The sequence below is a fragment of the Trichoderma gamsii genome (assembly GCF_001481775.2).
Source record: "Trichoderma gamsii strain T6085 chromosome Unknown Scaffold_2.2, whole genome shotgun sequence".
Lineage (NCBI taxonomy): Eukaryota > Fungi > Ascomycota > Sordariomycetes > Hypocreales > Hypocreaceae > Trichoderma > Trichoderma gamsii.
This window is the reverse complement of record NW_020171339.1, coordinates 28,620-47,137: the sequence shown is the minus strand read 5'-3', so window position 1 is coordinate 47,137 and position 18,518 is coordinate 28,620. Positions and strand designations below refer to the sequence as shown.

At 50.9% G+C, this 18,518-nt stretch overlaps 6 protein-coding genes across 6 annotated transcripts; 3 read left to right on the top strand and 3 right to left on the bottom strand.

Annotated features, from left to right (window-relative positions):
* Positions 1–1,942: 1,942 nt before the first annotated feature.
* On the top strand, positions 1,943–2,628 carry TGAM01_v200566 (hypothetical protein; the record flags this gene model as incomplete). Its single annotated transcript, XM_018808174.1, has 2 exons — positions 1,943–2,398; positions 2,458–2,628. The coding sequence occupies 2 exons, from the start codon at positions 1,943–1,945 to the stop codon at positions 2,626–2,628; spliced, it is 627 nt and encodes a 208-aa protein (XP_018658574.1).
* A 1,030-nt stretch (positions 2,629–3,658) lies between these two features.
* On the top strand, positions 3,659–4,444 carry TGAM01_v200565 (hypothetical protein; the record flags this gene model as incomplete). The annotated part of the gene is made up of 1 exon (XM_018808173.1): positions 3,659–4,444. The coding sequence occupies one exon, from the start codon at positions 3,659–3,661 to the stop codon at positions 4,442–4,444; it is 786 nt and encodes a 261-aa protein (XP_018658573.1).
* A 560-nt stretch (positions 4,445–5,004) lies between these two features.
* Positions 5,005–6,543, bottom strand: TGAM01_v200564 (tRNA pseudouridine55 synthase; the record flags this gene model as incomplete). The annotated part of the gene is made up of 2 exons (XM_018808172.1): positions 5,005–6,416; positions 6,510–6,543. The coding sequence occupies 2 exons, from the start codon at positions 6,541–6,543 to the stop codon at positions 5,005–5,007; spliced, it is 1,446 nt and encodes a 481-aa protein (XP_018658572.1).
* A 1,224-nt stretch (positions 6,544–7,767) lies between these two features.
* TGAM01_v200563 (hypothetical protein) lies at positions 7,768–10,282 on the top strand (the record flags this gene model as incomplete). The annotated part of the gene is made up of 4 exons (XM_018808171.1): positions 7,768–8,032; positions 8,098–8,381; positions 8,433–8,591; positions 8,645–10,282. 4 exons carry the CDS (start codon positions 7,768–7,770, stop codon positions 10,280–10,282), a joined length of 2,346 nt encoding a protein of 781 aa, XP_018658571.1.
* An 859-nt stretch (positions 10,283–11,141) lies between these two features.
* Positions 11,142–13,735, bottom strand: TGAM01_v200562 (hypothetical protein; the record flags this gene model as incomplete). The annotated part of the gene is made up of 4 exons (XM_024548579.1): positions 11,142–11,923; positions 11,996–13,076; positions 13,134–13,609; positions 13,678–13,735. The coding sequence occupies 4 exons, from the start codon at positions 13,733–13,735 to the stop codon at positions 11,142–11,144; spliced, it is 2,397 nt and encodes a 798-aa protein (XP_024406590.1).
* A 1,536-nt stretch (positions 13,736–15,271) lies between these two features.
* Positions 15,272–16,755, bottom strand: TGAM01_v200561 (CMGC/GSK protein kinase; the record flags this gene model as incomplete). The annotated part of the gene is made up of 6 exons (XM_018808169.1): positions 15,272–15,405; positions 15,466–15,864; positions 15,925–16,273; positions 16,327–16,410; positions 16,468–16,640; positions 16,710–16,755. 6 exons carry the CDS (start codon positions 16,753–16,755, stop codon positions 15,272–15,274), a joined length of 1,185 nt encoding a protein of 394 aa, XP_018658569.1.
* Between the last annotated feature and the right edge of the window lie 1,763 nt (positions 16,756–18,518).

The following is an 18,518-nucleotide window of genomic DNA, read 5'->3' as shown; positions in this document are numbered from 1 at the left end:
CTGCTGTGGAGTCTATCGTGGAGAGAGTCTTGGCTTTGTGATCCCGTCTAAACGAAATTTGATCTCGGAGAATATGAGTTCAGATAGCCTACCTGAGTTGGTATTATGGCAACTATCAAGACGAAAAAGCAAGACGGAGAAACCCTAACGAGATACGACACGGCACATCAGAGGCGACAAAACCCCGTAAAGGTAGATTGGAACGAGTCAACGCAAACAAGAAGCTGAGCTGGGGCGACATTCGCTTTAAAAGCGAGCGGAGCGACAGCCCGCCATCCATGGCTGAAGTGGATATTGACGACCGCCTACGGAGTAGTTCCCGTTTGTAATACTACACAGACAGGGCTGGCGAGAGCAAGCAATAGAATCCCGTTTCTGGGTATAACCCGTATGGATGGATATCGACGAGCAGGGGGTGAGGGGCACTTACAACTGGCACTAGGCAAGCAGCTCGGGGTCTATGAAATCCGATGAACTCGTAGACTAGATGGGCTAGTTAGCCATGCGATATCTGTGATGGTGGGTGGCGTATGCCCTTCCAGAGGGCGAAAGCTGCAAGCTTACCAATAGAACTAAACTTGTTATTAAAAACAATGGACCGGCACCACGTCCTTTTGCCAATTGGTCGCATCATAGACTGAGATGAAGCATGGCCTTAAGGCGCCGCAAAAGGCAATACTATCGTCTAGTAGATGTACCTAGTGCTAGCACGAGAACTCCGTAGCGTCTCCTCTTCGAGCTATGATGGAGAACTCGGCAATTCGTGCCCAAGCCCACTGCGTGCCTCCACAGCTTCGTTGGCATGCAAGGCACCTGGTTGCAACAGCTTCATTGCGCATAGGCACATATAATACGGGGAATTCCGTACAGGAAACAAAGGGTTGCTTGCCGTGGGTTCAACGATAACAATCCGGCAAAAGGGGCTCAATGCCGACATCCCGCATGCAGGTCTCACCGTCTAGTCGACAGGGTGACTCACATGGCGATCTATTTAATAATGCACCTCGCATTCGTTTCACTCAATCACCAGGCAGAAGAGTGAAAACTCAACTCAATGCCGCTGCAGGACAGATGATTGGTGCCGATACGGTGCCGGGGATCCAGAAGGCTGCCGGAGATAGCACCTCGGAGTACTTTTGCATAGAAGGGCCACAAAAGAGGCGTTGCTGGATTGCAGAATGGTCACGGATTCTGTGATACTACATGACCGGAATCCGTACGCGCCAGCCTCTCAGCTTCTGGGGCTCTTGGATCCTGCAGCAGCTCCAAGAGCTGGTCGCCAGTTAGCGGCAGAAGTTTTGTAAGCATTAGGCGAATCCACTCCGCCGGTGCGGATTTCGTCGATTCCGGCCGATCAGCATAGTTGGTTCCTTTGCTGTTTTTTTGCCTACAGTATCCTCGACTAATCGACCCGCCATTCGTACCGCGCGCGGAAAGGTAAGCACCTTACAGGGGACAAGCGTGGAAAGATGGATCTTTGCAAGCTGTCAGCGTCAACTCGGAGCATCATGGATCGGTTCTGTTGGTCTTACCAATGGTTGCAAATCAAGCAATATTAGAGTTTTTCCCGTGACGTTTCTGTGAGTAGCACTTCATACGGAAGATACCAATGAATATTCGTTTCAAAGAAAGTTAAAAAAAATTTAAGGAAAATTTCCAAGATGCCATCGATCCGAGGAAAAGGGCCTATTTGTACATGGAGTGCTAGTAGGCATTCTTGTAGAATCGAAACAACCCGCTCCGTGCGTTTTACTGTCTTTGCTCCGCTCTCCGCCTGGGAAAGCCCGATCCGGATCCGAATGCGGATTTTGAAGTGGATTAGATAATCAGAGCTTGGCACGTGACAGTTATCGCGATAAGCCTTTTTGCTGCTGTCATGACTGGCGATTTTTTGATGTAGCGCAAGAGGCGAAGCTGCTTCAGAAGCTCCAATCTGATTTCGATGGCGACTGACACTCTACCTTCTCTCGCTATTCCAGGCACGATCTTGGGTCCCGCCAGTAAATATGCTGCGGGCCCAGGCACACACGTTTACGGAGGCAATATCGTCTCGTCGCTGCTAGGCAATGTCAACGTCACATCACCAGCCAAAGCTCCTGGGCCGGCCAAGCGTCTAAACAAGATCACAGCTCCATCTGTGGAAGAATTATCGACAATCTCTGTTATCAGGCGCGGCCGCAAACGAGAGGTCTTGCCAGATGTCGGCAACACTGTGTTGGCGCGCGTGGTGCGACTCATGCCAAAGCAGGCCATTGTAGTCATTCAACAAGTTGGCGATACAGTTCTGCAGACAGAGTGGCAGGGCGTGATACGGGTACAGGACGTTAGGGCGACGGAGCAGGATAAAGTCAAGATTCACGAATCGTTCAAACCCGGTGATATCGTTCGGGCCCAAGTAGTAAGGAGATATTCCTCCATCACTGGTGTTGACAACAAAGACTGACAGATTGGGATTAGATCTCCTTGGGCGACCAGGCCAACTATTATCTCTCGACAGCGTCCAACGAACTAGGTGTTATCATGGCAACCAGCGATGCAGGGAATGACATGGTTCCCATTAGCTGGAAAGAGTTCAAAGATCCCGATACAGGCGTGAGCGAGCCGCGAAAGGTTGCCAAGCCGAGCTGAAGCAACTGCGAAGACACCAAAAATCGACTGCCACCTTTTGTACTATGCGCATCATCATAGTTTGCAGATGTCGTCAGCAGCAATCATTACGGCTCAGCTTCTTGGGTCGCACACACAAAAACAGCTGCGGGAGAATAGCTGTGCAAACACCTAAGCAAGAACTGGGGTTAATTAGTCAAACATAAGGTCGCTATTGGAACCGGACACTCAGAACGCCGAAATGGATGGCGAACAAATGAGGCGATACATTAGATGTCGAACAGCACAGACCCTACCAGGCACGCATTTGAATGTTACTGTGCTCCATCAAAATAGCTTACTGGTAGGCATGGGTTTGGACATGGAGTCGGGCTTGGATTTAGCGCGCTTTCCCCCTGATCTGTACCTGACTAGACAGCTGCAGCGTATGCCCTGAATTGCCGCAGCTATCCGTTGCTGCAACATTGGAGCTCTTAGAGGTGCTCTTCATCTTAGGCAGTCCTCTATACTATTGATACACGGGCCTCTGCGAAGCAGTCGCGCGGCAATATTATGGAAGTGTCTTGATATTATTTGTTTGCTCCTTGCTCCGTATCTGTGCGCATGTGTCAACTATATCTAATTATAGCAACTCTTCGTGTCTCGTGGAGGCTGTACAACGGCAATCCAGTTTTCAACACGATCAGCCACACAGACCAGCTCGTGGAATAGATAAAGCGGACCTTGCCGCTGTCAATGTCTCCAGCCCCCCCTTGCATTGGCGCTTCCAAGGGCATCTCAGCCTGTCTCCCTCATAAGGTTTGCGTCTGCCCCTGCACAGCGCTCCACTAACACACGCGACATTCCCTTAAACCACCCCGCCAGCGCACCTGCATGTGCTTCTTCAACCCTACGACTGCCCAACTGCTCTGACCTCATTTCATCATTTGGTTTTTTTTTTGGGTCTTTGAACGAAGACGAGAGCTCGGCGTATCTTGTGCCGAAAGCGGCTGGAAACAAGGCATCGCACAAGGAAAGGCACAGCATCATTCTGGCTACTATGTCGTCCACCATGGTCGTGACGGCCGCTGCTTCGAAAACAACATCCCTCTTTGTCGATCCCAGCCCATCTTGCTGCCCCAACTGCGGCGTCGTGATCCCCCCCCACGATGCCGAGCCGCCATCAACCCAGCTGCTCGAGGCCCAAGCCCGCATCGCCGAGCTCGAAATCCAGGTCTTCCAGCTGAACCAAAAGGCCACCGCCGCCGTCGACCGCTGGGCAGACTACGAGGCCGAGCTGACCAAGCTGCGAGCCATGCTGCCGTCGTCAACGCCCGAACAATCGCACAGTCCCACCCGCTCGTCCTTCTTCCAGGCCGGAGCGACGAGGATATCCGCGCTGATGTATTCGCGTCGACCGCAGACCGCGAGCCCCCCGGCGGTATCCAGGGCCGCGCCTCCCGTGACGCCGCCCCCGACTGAACCAAGAGTGACAATGACGCCGTTGACGACGACGACGAGATATAGTGGCCGCACAGCAGAAGACCTGCTTGAAGCTCTGAACAAGGAGCAGATGCTGCGTAAAGCGGCAGAGGGTCGCCTCAATGAGACGAACCGGGAACTCGAGGATCTCAGTGCGACGCTGTTTGAGCAGGCTAATGAGATGGTGGCCACGGAGCGACGCGCGAGGGCGGCCCTGGAGCAGAAGGTGTCGGAACTCGAGCAGCGGGATGTGGAGAAGAGAGTACGGTTGGATAAGCTGGAGCTAGCTATGCATCGAATTGAAAAAGTTAAGACGCTGCTGATAGAAGGATACGACGCAGAGGCTCTGACGTTGGCGTCTAGGGATATTGAATGAATGGATATATGAATAAATGAAGAGCAAAAGGAATAACAATGGGCGAATTGGATGGACTGGTTTAATGGGTTGGGTTATTACGGAATATCAGATATGGGAACTGGAAGCGTTGAGATCTATTTGTATTGATTCTTTCTCTTTGTCTTACACTTTTCTTTCGTTGGCGAATGGATAATGCGCAACAACGGATCATGCCCTGGCTTTTGACTTTAATACCGGGACTTTTGGGTTTGCACGACTCGAGGGAGTGGCTGGGGAATGTGTAGTAAGGTGTATGTAAAAGGTATCGGCTAATCACTGGGTGGAGGAAACATGAGAACTAAGAAGCATCTTTATGGTAGCATGGTGTAAGAGACTACACTCGTGGAAGTATTTGCTTGCGATTCTATATAATGCCCTCATGCCCCTGCGCCATTGGTTTGTATACGCATAGGCATGTGTTCCTGACCTCAACTGTCCGGAGCAACGCTGTCGTATTCCTCTCCTGAACAACAGAAAGGAGATAATCCGCTTTGATATACTAATGATTGTTTTTTTGGTTTGTTTTTTCCTCGTCCAATTCAGTCCTCAAATCCATTCCAGGATTTCTCGTCATCCGACTTTGTGGGTGGTTTGGCGCCAGTGACCTGTCGTGTAGGCTTCTCTCCATCGCCTTTAGCCTGGAGTTTGCGAGCGGGCGACGAGGCGCCATTCACAGATGGCGATCGCGATCGCTTTTCAGATCGAGCAGAAGCTGACGCGCCAGTACTTGGGCTTGGGCTTCTCTTCTCTGGCTTCTTCGGTGATTCAGCTGCCTTAGGGCCAGGCCACTGTCCCTCGGGCTCTCCATTCCATCGCGCCAGCATATCGGCGACCTTGGGTGCCCACACCTCCTCGCCCTTGGCCAGGTCTTCGTACTCAAGGCAGTTGGTGCCGCCGACGGTGAAATCACTCTGGCGGACACGGTCAAGCTCTGCCATGAGGCCTGCCGATCCCAACTTGGTGCCAAGATCATGACAGAAGCTTCGCACATAGAAACCTGATGTCACCTTTAATCGGATCCGGGCAGCAGGAGGACCTTCGTCGTTCCACGGCGGAGGGGTGCTCTCATCTGGCGAAGGAGGCACAAGATTTTTACCCTTGTTTGAGTGGATGGGCTGAGGCAGCTGACCGAGTGCGCCAGACATCATGGCAGAGTGCTTGGAAGGGCGCTGCTTCTTACGTGGCGCATCTCTGATGAGCTCGTCTTGTCGCTCTTCGAATTTACGCTTGAAACTCTCATGCGCCGCAACTGCTTGATCATCCTGCTCCTTCTCCTCTGGCGTGAGCTTCCGTGCAGTCTCCTGTTGCTTTGTGACCCGCCAAGCCTGCTCGGCAAGATTGCGCTCAGCGGCTTCTGCTTCCTCTGTTGGCCAGCGATGGGTGTGCTTCTTAGGCTCGTACCATTCCACAAGCTCAATTTCCAACACTTCGACCTCTCTTCCTTCAATCTCTCTGGGTATAGGCTTTCCTTCGCGCGCATATTCGTAGAGAGGCTTGCCGTTCATCTTGAGCGCGGAGTAAAGCGGTGGGATCTGAATCTGCTTGCCCTTGAAGCCCTCCAGCTCCTTTTCCACCATCTCTCGTGTGATGTGATCATATGGACGCTTGAACAAAATACGGCCGACTCTGTCGTAGGTGTCGGTACTCGCGCCGAATAAGACAATGGTCTCGTACGTTTTGGTGCAGTCGAGGAACTGAGGAAGCTGCTTTGTGGCAGACCCAATGCCCAGAATCAATACACCCGTCGCCAAGGGATCCAAGGTTCCTCCATGGCCAATCTTGACCTGAGACGCCTTCTTTTCAGCCCTGCGCCGATGGAACTGGCCGCCTTCTTTAAGTCGTCGGGCAATCTCTGCATCGATCATCGGTTTGAAGAATGAAGAAGGGTTGAAGGCTTGCTGGCATTCTCGTATAACCTGGGCAGAGCTGATGCCGCAAGGCTTGTTTATGGCTGTGAGGGCAAACCAAATCGCATTAGCAGAGCCAAAGGCATCAGCAAAGCAGAAGCGCAGTCGAAGTCAGCGCATAGAAAGACATTGCCTACCAAAAACACCATCCCGGACGACGTCCGAAGCCATTGTTGATAGTACTTTTCCAAGCCGTCGCATACGAGTTCAAAGCTGGATATGGGGAAAGAAAAATGAAGAAATACGAAAGGGACCGAAAGAAAAAAAGAGGAGAAAAGTCTGAGGATAAAGGGAAGCTGCAAATTATGTAGCTTTCACAACGATCTCACTTTCACCTCCAACAATCAAGTCGCGATTCAGGCTATGGGCGGCGATTGGAAAAAAAAAATTGACTTAGCGCAGCGATAAGATATCGCAGGTACAAATACCTGAGAGGCGCCGAGCTAGCAAGGCAGGAACACAAGATCCGGTGTTTGTGGTGCTGAATAGCATGTACAGAAGCCCCTCTTAGGCAGATGGAATGTGACCGGTACAGCGGAGTAGGGCCTGTTCAAAAACCGATGCAAGGGTCCCATCATACTACTTATCCACCGGCGTAACTCATGGACTTTTTCTTCTCAGCAGAATGTCAGCGTTTACTGACTTGGAGCTGCGCCAGACGTCGCATTGCGAAATCCCCCATCAAGAGTTAAATAGACAATGAGAAGTATAAACTGAATCTATAATTCATCGTCTAAAAAGCATGTGGTTTCTAAATGCCTAAACAGTATTTACATGCAAGTAATGCTTGCGTTTGTACAGCAGCCAAGCTGTGGTGGGGTCATGCCACAGCGCTGTCCTGCAGAGCCCTCCAGTGCTGCCAGTGAGTCCTTACAAGGCTTCTCCAACTACCGATTAGCTGTCAAAGCCGCTGACCCTTCCAAAGTCTCTACCGCCGATTGTAATTCCGGCGCATTCTTTAGTCGCGAACCGCCATGTAGGACGCCAAGTTAGCGCGTTGGCGTGTTCCACTGCTGCTAAAGCATTGAAGGCATTGCGAACTGCTTCCAAGTGCTATAGCCTTTCCAACTTCCACGCCATTTGCTTTGCATCTTCAACTGCGCCAAAACCGTCGACAGCTCTCCTGGGCTGAATTTTGTGCACGGTCATCCGGCTGTAACCAGAGAAAATCGTCGTTCCATTTCCTCCAACAGAAACCAGTCAGTTGGCCAGCAGTTCATCAAGTCAGCCCAGAGTCTTTCCCCACAATCAAGATCGACGTCACGACAAACATCTTTTCGATCGATTCTTCGCTCTCCTCCTGCTCCCTCTAGATCGAAATCTGTTATTTCTTGATATTCCCGATCTTCCATATCACCATCGTTCTATGGTTGCCAATCATCTTCTCAAATCACAATGAGCGGACGCAGGCGAAGGGCGTCGACATCGAGTGTCGAAACTGTTGATGGGGACAAGATCCGCTGGTTGCAAGAGTCCAATGTCGTCAGATCGCAACCAAAGGACGTCCACAAGGATAACTATCCTTGCCTTGAGCTGCGAAATGCCACCGTCTATGACAGGAAAGGCGAGGTGCTCGAGAATGCCCTCGATGTCGCTGTGAGAGGCCCGTATATCGTGCGAGGCTACCTCATCATGGAGGATGCTTCAGACAGGAGACTTCGTGAGTTGCCGCCACGCACTATGCCGCCCCTTCCGTCGTCGCAATAGCTTTTCTGACAATCACAGTTATCATGAAGGTCCGATCATCCACTCCCATAGAGATTCGCCAATGCATCGCTTATTCGATCGGAGAAGCGCCAGGAGCGCGCCCCCTCGTGTGGGCGCTGGGCCGAGGAGCTTGGTACGAGATTAACCCTTCAGAGGCCTATCGCCCAATATTCAACAAGATGTGCGAAGCCACGACCATGTACTATAACCTGGTGGATATATATAACTCAAAGCGACTAAGCCAAATTCCGAAGGCATCAGGTTCAGGCCTTCTAGAAGCTCTTCACGATGACTTTCTGCAGGTGAGTGAATGGTAGTATCGGTAACAAGGCCAAAGCTAAATGACTTTTTAGTATGCCATGAAAACTGGCGACGGGGCAACATTTAATGAGGTCTTGGAGCGGTGTGCTGAGCACGCCATTTTCTTGGTTTGTCAATTCACACAGGAATCTCTCGAACTCATTGACTGGAAACAAACCCCATTCTATAAATGGTTCACAATTGAGCATGCCGTGAGTCAACCACTTCGCTATAGTTGCTATCTCCGTGGCTAACGTCCATACAGGATGTGGTACATAAAACCATGGTAGCACTCAAGAATCCTCGAAAAGCGCGCAGTCCTTCACCACGTGAAAGAGCGAGTCCAGCACCAAGCAACAGGTCCTCAAGTCGCATTGCCAGGAGCGTCAGCATGGACAAAGTCGACTCTGATCAAATCCAACTGTCAAGGCGATCGAAACCAGCCTCAAATATGGATGTGGCTACTCCTAACATCACTGTCCAGCAACCAGCAATCCATACTCAATCTGCTGATGCTGCCACGACCACTGCGCACGAAGATCAAACTCCCTTTGCCTCCGTTCTCTCTGCAGTAGAGGAGATATGCGAGCAGCGAGTTGGGTCAAAACGAGGCATCTCTGGAACCACTACGCTTAATACCCTCTACTTTGATTACAAGTTCCCTATGTGGAAAGACGGTTCTGCGGGTTCCCACAAAATCCCTGTTCAAGAAGTACTGCACTATAATGCTGCTGCTTTGTTGCAGAATTTAGACAAGGACAGGTTCCAGGCGTTGCAACTTTGGTCATACCTAGAGGAATTGGCAGAAAAACCGTTCAACCCACGCGCTATAAAAATATCCGAGTTCCCTTACCGCTTGGTGCGACGCGATAAAACTCAGCGTTCATCAAAGCAGCCAGTGCCATCCGCTGTTGAGGGGGAATCTTCTCCGCGTGAAACCGACGACTCACCTCGCCCCATCGGGAAGACCGTGAAGCGTCCTGGCCGGAGACCAGGCAAGACATCTAGCTTGCGAACGGTGGCTTCTTCCAAGAAACGAACTTTCGCCGAAATTGGAGATGATAGCGAGCCGGACTCCGAATCCTCGGGCTTGAAACGATCACATTACTTCTCTGACCGAGAGGAAGAGCAAGAGGAAGATGTTTCCATGCAGGAATCAACTGTAGCACACATCCCCAGGGACGCTGTTCAAGCTGCTCCGCTACGACCTGAAAACTTAGAGCCCATCCAGATAGTGATTCGAACGGAGAAAATACCCTCCACAGTTCCTCGCGGGCCCGGCGACGCCTGGACGTGCGACCAGGACGACTGTACCTACGTTGTAAGAGGTGGCGATGCTGACGGATGCCAAGCCCGAATCCAAAAACACTTTGAAGAGCACCAGGAGCAAACCAAGAGGCTCAATCTAGCAGTCACTGAAAGCTCCCGCGGCCACATGCCAATCAAGTATGCCTACTTCCCACCGTTTCTGATTCTCGTTGAGTTCCCTCCTCCTACAGATACAGCAAAAACAGCTGCCCCCAATGTTGACCCTCGTCCTGATTCACTAAATTCTCTACCACCCTCATTATCATCATCATCCATCAACACCACTCACTCTTCTCACTCATCGAATCCCACAACAATCGAGGCCTTTCCATCCCCAAGCCCACCGCCCAACGGAATACCAGATCTTAGTGGATCGGCAAAGGAGTCTTTCCGTCAACTAGTTGATACATTTCGCCGCCGCCCTCAACCTGTATCTGATAGAATTGCGAGTCTAACACTCTTACAGTCATTTACTCGAGAAACTCAAACGGATGGGCGAAAAAACGCAGCCGCCTGTCATATCGGGCGGGACGATGCCGCAGCCGATCAAGAGGAAACTGATAGCATGACACTACAGCTCGACGACGACGAATAAGTCTCTTTATAGAGGCGAAAGGTTTATTTTCTTTCCTTTCCTTTAAGGCATCCTTTTTTCCCTTTTGATTGGCGAGTATTTGCGTGCCCGGATAGTATAGTCTGGTTATGACAGACTTCTAAGGAAACAGAACATGGTAACAAATGGAGTTTGGGGGATGGTAACGAATCTTGCTTTTTATTTTTTTCGCTATTACATGCGTATAATACCACGACGAAGACGACAGTAACAATAACGACAACGACTACAAGACTTGTCACTTGATTTTTTTCCTTCTCTCTCCCATAGACACAAGTCTTTTGTGGGAAAGTAGCTTTTTTTGGGAGGACAGGGTCATCGTGAAAACAGCTCACGATGGCGTACGATGAAAATTATCAACGATTGAGCATGACCTACTATCTATCTCATAGAGCATCTAATCTTTGAGAATAACAGAGGATTTCTTTAGCTGAGCACGACATAAGCAATATTTTTTCTTTCAGCATATCCCCCCTTCCTTGGGCGAAGTTGGAGAGGTGGACGGAATTGTAATAAAGAAGACGAGTGTCATATGTATTACTTTTGTAGGTAAAAATAGCTCTTAAATTCTGATTTTTCTAAACCTCCCGAATATTTCACTCTAAATTAGCCTATAAAAAGTAGAAAAACCTGGCAAAGATCAAAACGAAACCGTTGCTTTTAAAAAGCATGACCCTTATCAACCCTCTACTCGCAAGTACCTATCGGGCAAATCCCAATAGCAACTTATAAATTGTCCCCCCTCACTCATATACGAGCCCAACACGTTTTTCTTGTCACATACCTCTCCTTTGTCTTACAGTATGTCACCATAGTAGTCATAGTCTTCGACCCAGGTCTTCTAGACCGCATCGACTCCTCCATTCGATGAACCAGGCTTTACCTTGGCCGCCTCGACGAGGAAGGCCTCTTCAATTGCTCCCAAGCGCTTAAACACCCTGAGCCACCGCTGACCCCATTGACGAATGGTAGCCTCGCGCTCACTTGAGCCATCGCCAGTCTCCATCAGTTCATCCTTGCTGCCGCCCGCCCAGCTTACCAGCAAGTCATTGAGAGTGCTGAAAAGATCCACGATGGCCTTGGACTCAGCCTTGCGTGTTTCCTCATCTGTTTCCGGAGAAGAGACAAGCTGACGGGTTTTGAAAGAAACCTTGGTCACCGTGTTCAAGACAAGCTCAAAGATGTGAGGCTGGGCAAGGGATTCGCCAGCAGTAGCACCATCGGCAACAGGATCGGCCGTCAAAGCCCAGCGCACAATCGAGGTGGGCGTAAGGATAGAATAGTTCACCAGCTTGTCGACGATGGACAGGGCGATTCCGGGGTGTGCGGACCAGTAGGCCATGACGGCAGCTAGGATTTGATTTTGCGCCGCTGGCGATGAATTGGCAGCATCGACAAGTCGGCTTTTGCTTCGCTCAATGCACGCTATGACATGGCTTAGTGATTTTGATCCAACCCAGCAAATGGCCGTCATCAAGACATCAGTGCTTGCAACGACTGGATCGAGTGCTCTTTCGCTAGCGTCAGATTGAATCTTGTCAATGATGGGCTGGAATTCTTCATCGGGGGCTTTCTTTCTGAGCAAACCGCTAAGCTCTTGACCTTCGCTAGCGAATGGCGTATCTGAATAAAGCGACGTAGTTGGTTAGCATCAATGCGATGATGATACTTGACGTACAAGGAGTAGTGGCTTACCAGGGTTATTAAATTTGAAATCAGGGACATCTTTTTCCTTTTCAGGACCAACCAAGGGTTGATATGGTTCCGGAAGGGTCTTCTGAATACGCTGAGCGAAACTAAGTCGTACTTCCTTGTCCAAGGCGCCTTTAAGAAACCATTTGATAGGGTGGATGTCTGGAAGGCTGCAGTCGTCGCTCCACTCTGCCCATTTCCAAGTAAAACCAAAGTTACTCAAATGGTGAGAGAACCAATCGAGGAATCTGAAGCCCAGCTGCAAGTCCATTCGAGGAGAATTGTTGTAAAGATAGCGAATGGCTCGTCCTAGACTGGGCGCAATGGCAGCTGGGGCAAGTTTGCAAGCCTCTGTCAAAACGGAGTGGTAGTAGACCAATTTGTGCTCGGGCGAAGGTAGCTGGAACAGCTGCGCAAACACAATGTCAACAGCGACATCTTCCGGCTTCCATGTGGACTTTCCTGGCGTCACGTTGCGCAGCTCATCAAATGGGGTGGCTCTCTTGACAAAGGTATCATCGGCAAAATAGCAGTCCAAGTCGATCAGATATCTCGCTGTGGCGTTTCTATTGAAGTGAAGGCCGTTGATTGTGTCGGTAAGACCATCCCTTATTAAAGATGATGCCACGCTATCCGTCGAAGGCACGGATTCCACGTCCTGGTCGGAGTAAACAGAAAAATAGACCTCAGGGAAGAGTGGCCGAGGACCAGCAATCACCGTTGCGGGTATGGAGATTTTTGGCAGCTCGTGCTTTGGCGCATTGGCAAGCTTATCCTGAGATTCAATGTCTTCCAGGGGCATGTTCCAGGGCCGGGGGATACAGGTCAGCTCCCAGTTTTTGGCGGCTTCAGCTTGCAGCTGCTTTTGCAGAAGCATGCACAAGCTTAGAGAGGCCGATGAGCTTTCATCTTTGATATCGGGGTGATAGGGGTCAACCAAGGCCTGGAGCGCATGGGGCTCAGACGCGATGATATCGGTCTTGTCCATGAGATCCGCCGCCTTTTGCTGGAATTGACCGGGAGCAGCGGCCATGATGTAAGGAATCGTGAGCAAAATGATCTTGACAATTTCCGTGCCGATCGTCTAGATGGACAAGTGTTAGTTCGTGAACGAATCTGAGGAGAACAAAGGGTAGCCTACATCCTCGGAGCTTGCAGTCTGTAAGTCAGCCGCGCGGCTAAAGAGTTCTTCGAGAAGAGGGAATATTCCATCGCCTTGCAAGCACGCCTGAAGGCATGCCAAGAACTTCAAATACAGCTTCACGTGCTTCCACTCCCCCTTGGCAATCTTGCTCTCCGTTTCTTGGGTAGCGAGCGTCAAGATGGCGTCCACAATCTCGGGCTTGAGAGTGTTGGCTACCAGCACCACAGCTGCCACGAACGGAGTCTTCAGGGGCTGCTCAACAACCAGCTGCATGGCCAGATTCACAAAGGTATTGCGTAGGTTCTCGTCATCGTAGTTGTCGGCCACCAGGCGGGCAATTGACTGCACTTCTTCGCTCCATCGGCGCAGAGGGGAATCAGCGATGCTGAGGAGCTGCCTTCGAAGGCGCACAGGCGGTGGCGCTGAATCTATTCGCCGTCGCTGCTGGCGCCGGTCATAATGATCATCGTCATCTGGGTTGGGAGACGGTCGCATCAGCTTCTGCAGAGCGTGTGTATACACGTATAGGAATATGACGAACCTCTGTATCTCCTCTTGCGGTTAAAGCTGCCCTGCTGTCTTCGATCGTAGTCGGCCATGATTCGACGCTCGGCTGGAGCACAAAGCGATGGTAAGGCGTGCAATTGACTGTTTGAGATGCTGCTTAAAGCTCGGGAAAAGCTGCAACGCGCGCGACGGCTTCAAGAGGCTCGAGCTAAGCAGGTCCTCAACCGTAGCAGCCAATTCCCTGCTGGAAAGCGGATCTGCACATGCAAGCGCCCTAGTCCACATTAGTGCCTCAGGCCGCATTTTTGGCCTCGCTCTCACTCGCGTAGCCGCCCGGTCACCTATCACGCCAAGGCTATGCCGTATAGAATCACGAGCTTCAAGGAAACTCTTGATGTTTTGGTTATACATACTTACACTACTTTTCTTGTACGATGTTACCTGTCTTCTTTTCTAATATCCCTTTCAGGCCGGCTGCAGGAACTCGTGCTACCATCGTTTTTGATGCTGAATGGTAGACAGCAGACTGGGATTCTCAGATGCTCATTGGCCTTCACACATCCCAACATTGAATAAGCCCATTGATGATTCTAGTGTAAATGCTATTTATTATGTTTTTGTCTTCGTAAAAGAAAAATCCACTGCAAACAGGCCAGCATAGCTCCTAGCCCTCCTCAGACGGTTTGTTGTTTGGCAGCTCACCTGGCTCGCTGCACCTCTTTTTTTTTTTATGTGTGTCCATTCAAATTGTTTATTTTCAATCCCTTTGTTTTAACCACACCTCAACCAGGATCAGTAAACGTTTCCATAAGTGCTCTCATAGTAGTAGTTAAAATCCATCTCCCATTCCTTTTTTCATCTGTTTAAACGATGCCTGTCCTAATATCCCGCTAAAGCTCATTTTCCCCATCCACTGTCTGCGACATCCGGGCTTTGCTGCAGGGTTTCTATATCCCGCGATCCAAGATATCAAATCTGGTCCAGCAATTTCAACGTTTCCTCTCACCTCCCAGATTCCCTCTTCCTCTGTACGCCGATGCGTTGGAGGCGAAAAAGGAGACACCGTTGTCAAAGACACAAGGTCGACATCCGAAACCGTCGGCCCCCATAATCATCCATTTCCACTGCACTGAGCCTCGTAACACGACAACAGGAAAAAAGAAGAAAAGAAAACAAAGTAACAGCCAGCTCCATCATGCATCAAACGTGGTCTAAAAAAGCGATTCCCTGAGATGCGCATCAATGCAGCCTCCCTCGTACTGGCGGATGAACCTAGTTTCCTGCCAGGAAAACTAAGGTTTTTAGGGGACCAAAACAAAATAAAACGCCTCCATTCCTTGCCAATTTTGAGACAGTTTCCGAAGCCTTCCTTTCCACAACAGACAGCAAAAACCATCTCGCCTGTCCCCCGGTGCTGAGCGCGTAGGCTCCAACGCAGCAGAAGCTTTGGGCGTATATATCATCCTCCATTCTCTCAGCATGGCCTAAAGTATAACAGCGAGCCATTACCCTTGGCATCATCCAAAGCTCCGCACTGGAGCGAGAACAGGATTTAATCTTCCAGAGACACCAAGCGTTTCGACGAGTACAGCAGTAACCAGCCACACTCCATCTGGCCGACATGTGGCTCAGTCCAATTTGGCCAGCATGTCTTGCTTCGCCATTGGCGTGAGGTTGTCAATATCAAGACCTCGGGCGGAGAGAACGGGCTTCATGTGCGCTGGTACGAGGAGCTGGTTGAGCTGGGGAGCGATGGAGAGTTCTGAAAGACGTTAGTTCATGATCGAAATCAGATCACACCTCTTTGAATGGTTTGGCCTACCGTGGTGAGTGAAGTCAAAGAGATCGGGCAAGTCTCGCAGTTGACCAGTCCCATGGCGGGAATCGGGCAGCTTAGTGTTGGGATCCCTGAGTTCGTCGAAGAAGGGGTGTACCATGGCGTCGACGGCAGCTTGACGCTCGGTTGGTGTGTACTCCAACAATCGGGAGATGAGGTCGATGGCGTTAGCATCAGCCTTTCGGAAGACCTTGTTGAAGGGGTGAGGCTTGATCTGCGGGAACTTGTGCTCCATGTAGTTGGGGTTCATGGTGCGAATCTGCTCTCGAGTCGGCGTGCCGAGGACTTTGATGATCTCAACCAGCTGGTCAATACCAGATTCACCCGGGAACAGAGGCTGACCAAGCATCAGCTCAGCCATGACACATCCAGTGGACCACACATCTGCAGATAGAGTACGTTAGCAAACATATACAGGTCTTGATGGAGTACCGGATGTCGTACCAATTTTGGTGGTGTAGTTAGTAGCACCGAAAATGAGCTCGGGTGCACGATAGTACCGCGAGCAGATGTATGAGACGTTAGGCTCGTTCTCGACCAGGATCTTAGCACTGCCAAAGTCGCACAGCTTAAGAATTCCGCTGTTGGGATCGAGAAGGAGATTCTGAGGCTTGATGTCTCTATGGCAGATGCCCTGGGAGTGGATGTAGGCAAGAGCTCGGAAAAGCTGGTAAATGTACAGCTTGACCTCCAACGTGGGCATAGTGGTCTTCATTTTATTGAAAAAACGAGATGCCCGATAGACGGTCTCAGGAACGAATTCCTGGACCAGGTTGAGATAGACCTCATCTTTCTGAATCTTATGTCAGCTGCAATGCTTTCAGACAGCGCCAAGGTTATACATACACGTTCGCCGTTCGAGTAATAGAAAGCCTTCAGCTGAACGATATTCGGGTGTCGAACAATTCGCATGATTTGGAGCTCACGATTCTGTATAAAGACAATCAGTCATTGGCGGGGGGATGGGGAGAGGTGAGGAAATCATACCTTGAATCGCTTGTCTTGGAGGACTCGCTTGATGGCAGCATCTTCGCCGGATGGTGAAAGCTTGGTTTGAAAGACAACGCCGAACGAGCCATTTCCAACAATCTTGCACTGAGTGTACTGCAGATCTCTAGTCTCGCCGGTGACACCATCTTGAACTCTCTCGCGGATGACCTCTGCAAGTTGAACCGAAGAGTCAGTCTCATCCATATGCTAAGGCGTATAGAGTCGAATAGTGAGCTTACCTCCCATCCGCAAGCTATTGAAAGCATTCGGCCGGTGGGTTGACATTTTGGGCGACGTGTACTGTGACTAGAGCGCCAATGCTATCGTAGATCCGGTTTGAAACACCCAAGCGATAAGCAGGTGAGGGGCAACGAAGAAAGAGTCCTGGCGAGGGCCGTGGTGGGCGACGAAAATTAAGAAGCCAAGAGGCGGATTGCAACGCGACAAGTCGCAAAAGCTTCAGTTGCCGGTAGCGGCGAGCCGATGTTAATCGACTAGAAAGATTTTTTGCAGTCGCGGCGATGAAACGCGGCTGATCGAATTTCGTCAAGTTCCAGCTGAGATTGCTAGCGGAACTGTGCGCAGAGAAGCGGCTAGAGAAAAAGACAGAGAGAAGTCGAGAGTTAGCGACAAAAATCGGGCTTTGAGATCAGGAGGACCGCGAATCAAGGGTATTGACAGGAAAAGAATTGGAGACTGCAACGCCGGTTGAAACGAAGTCTAGACTGGCAGGTCACAAATTGTGGTGACACGCTCGCTGCCAGGGCGAACTGGGAAGTGCGGGGAGGGAAGGGGACTGGAGCTGAAGCTGGATGGGGGAAAAGGCACCAGCTAAGGCGGACGCGCAGGGCCGAAAAAAAAAACGTGGTAGCTTTACCAGCGATGAAATAATCAACAGGCGCGGAAAAAGCAGCCCCCAATAAACTCGATACGAAAGTGCAAAGATTGCTCGGTGCGATGGGAAGAATCCAGCTGCACCAGGCAGTATGACAGTAGAATGGGTAGGTGAGTGAAAGGGGAAAGGAAAAAAAGGGAAGAGGAAAAGAGAAATGGATGCCCCTCCTAGGAAGACAGCTGCTAATAAGGTGTAGTGTAAAAGGTACATGCAATCAGGACGTGACAAGCGGCAGCGGGTGTAGAGAGAATTCCATAGGTCGAAAAAACGCTACCTGGTAGTGGTTGGTGTAGTGGCACGAGAATGCTGGGCACAGAGAGAGAGGCGGGTCTTGGAGGGAGCAGGGCGGGGTGCTTAACGAGGTGGGCTCGTGACATGCAACAGGCGACGAGCAGGAAAAGGCCACGCAACGAAGGGGAAAGTGCCGGGGAGGACAGCGTTGGGGATTCAAGATGCTGCGAGCTGAGTTGCAGCCTCGGTGAGGCCAGCGGGAAAACTGGATACCGCGAGGAGGCAGAAAGGGCAGTGGGTGATGCGAGGCAGCATGAGTCGCTGGTGAGGGCTTTGCACGGCGCTGCGTCGCTGCTGAACGGGGACAGAGACGGTAGATGTTTGATGTACGTACCGGATGCAGGCTCACGGCCGATTCGATGCTAATTGAAGCGTCGGCGAGGCTGACGAGAGAAAGAGCTGCAGGAGCTTGGCAGTATTGGCGGTCGTCTTGCGAATTTTGTCGATGGTAGCGTTGGCGGCTCAGGAGCAGAAACGGGAGGCTTTTTGGTGGAGGAGGTACGTCAGGACCGGGACGGAGGCTGTGGAGCACGGCGCGATGCTGACGGCACGAATCCTGTCTTGCTGCACAGGCTCAACGAGACGAAACGCTGCACGGGGCTTCGACCAAATTCCGGTCTTGCACGAGAAACAGAAATCTTTTGTGATGCGACGGCCGATTACGAGATGCTCGCCCGGGAGATGCTCTTGACGATTAATCGCTATCTGTTGTGTTGCGCTGCTTGATTGACTTTGTGCTGGCTGCGCTCGAACTGCACTATTACACTTTGCGGCGATGCGGGGCACCTGCTTCTGCTTCTGGCTGTTTTCTCAGGGTCAAACTGCAGCACAGCTCTTGAGGGTCATTCCATCATCAGCCCAA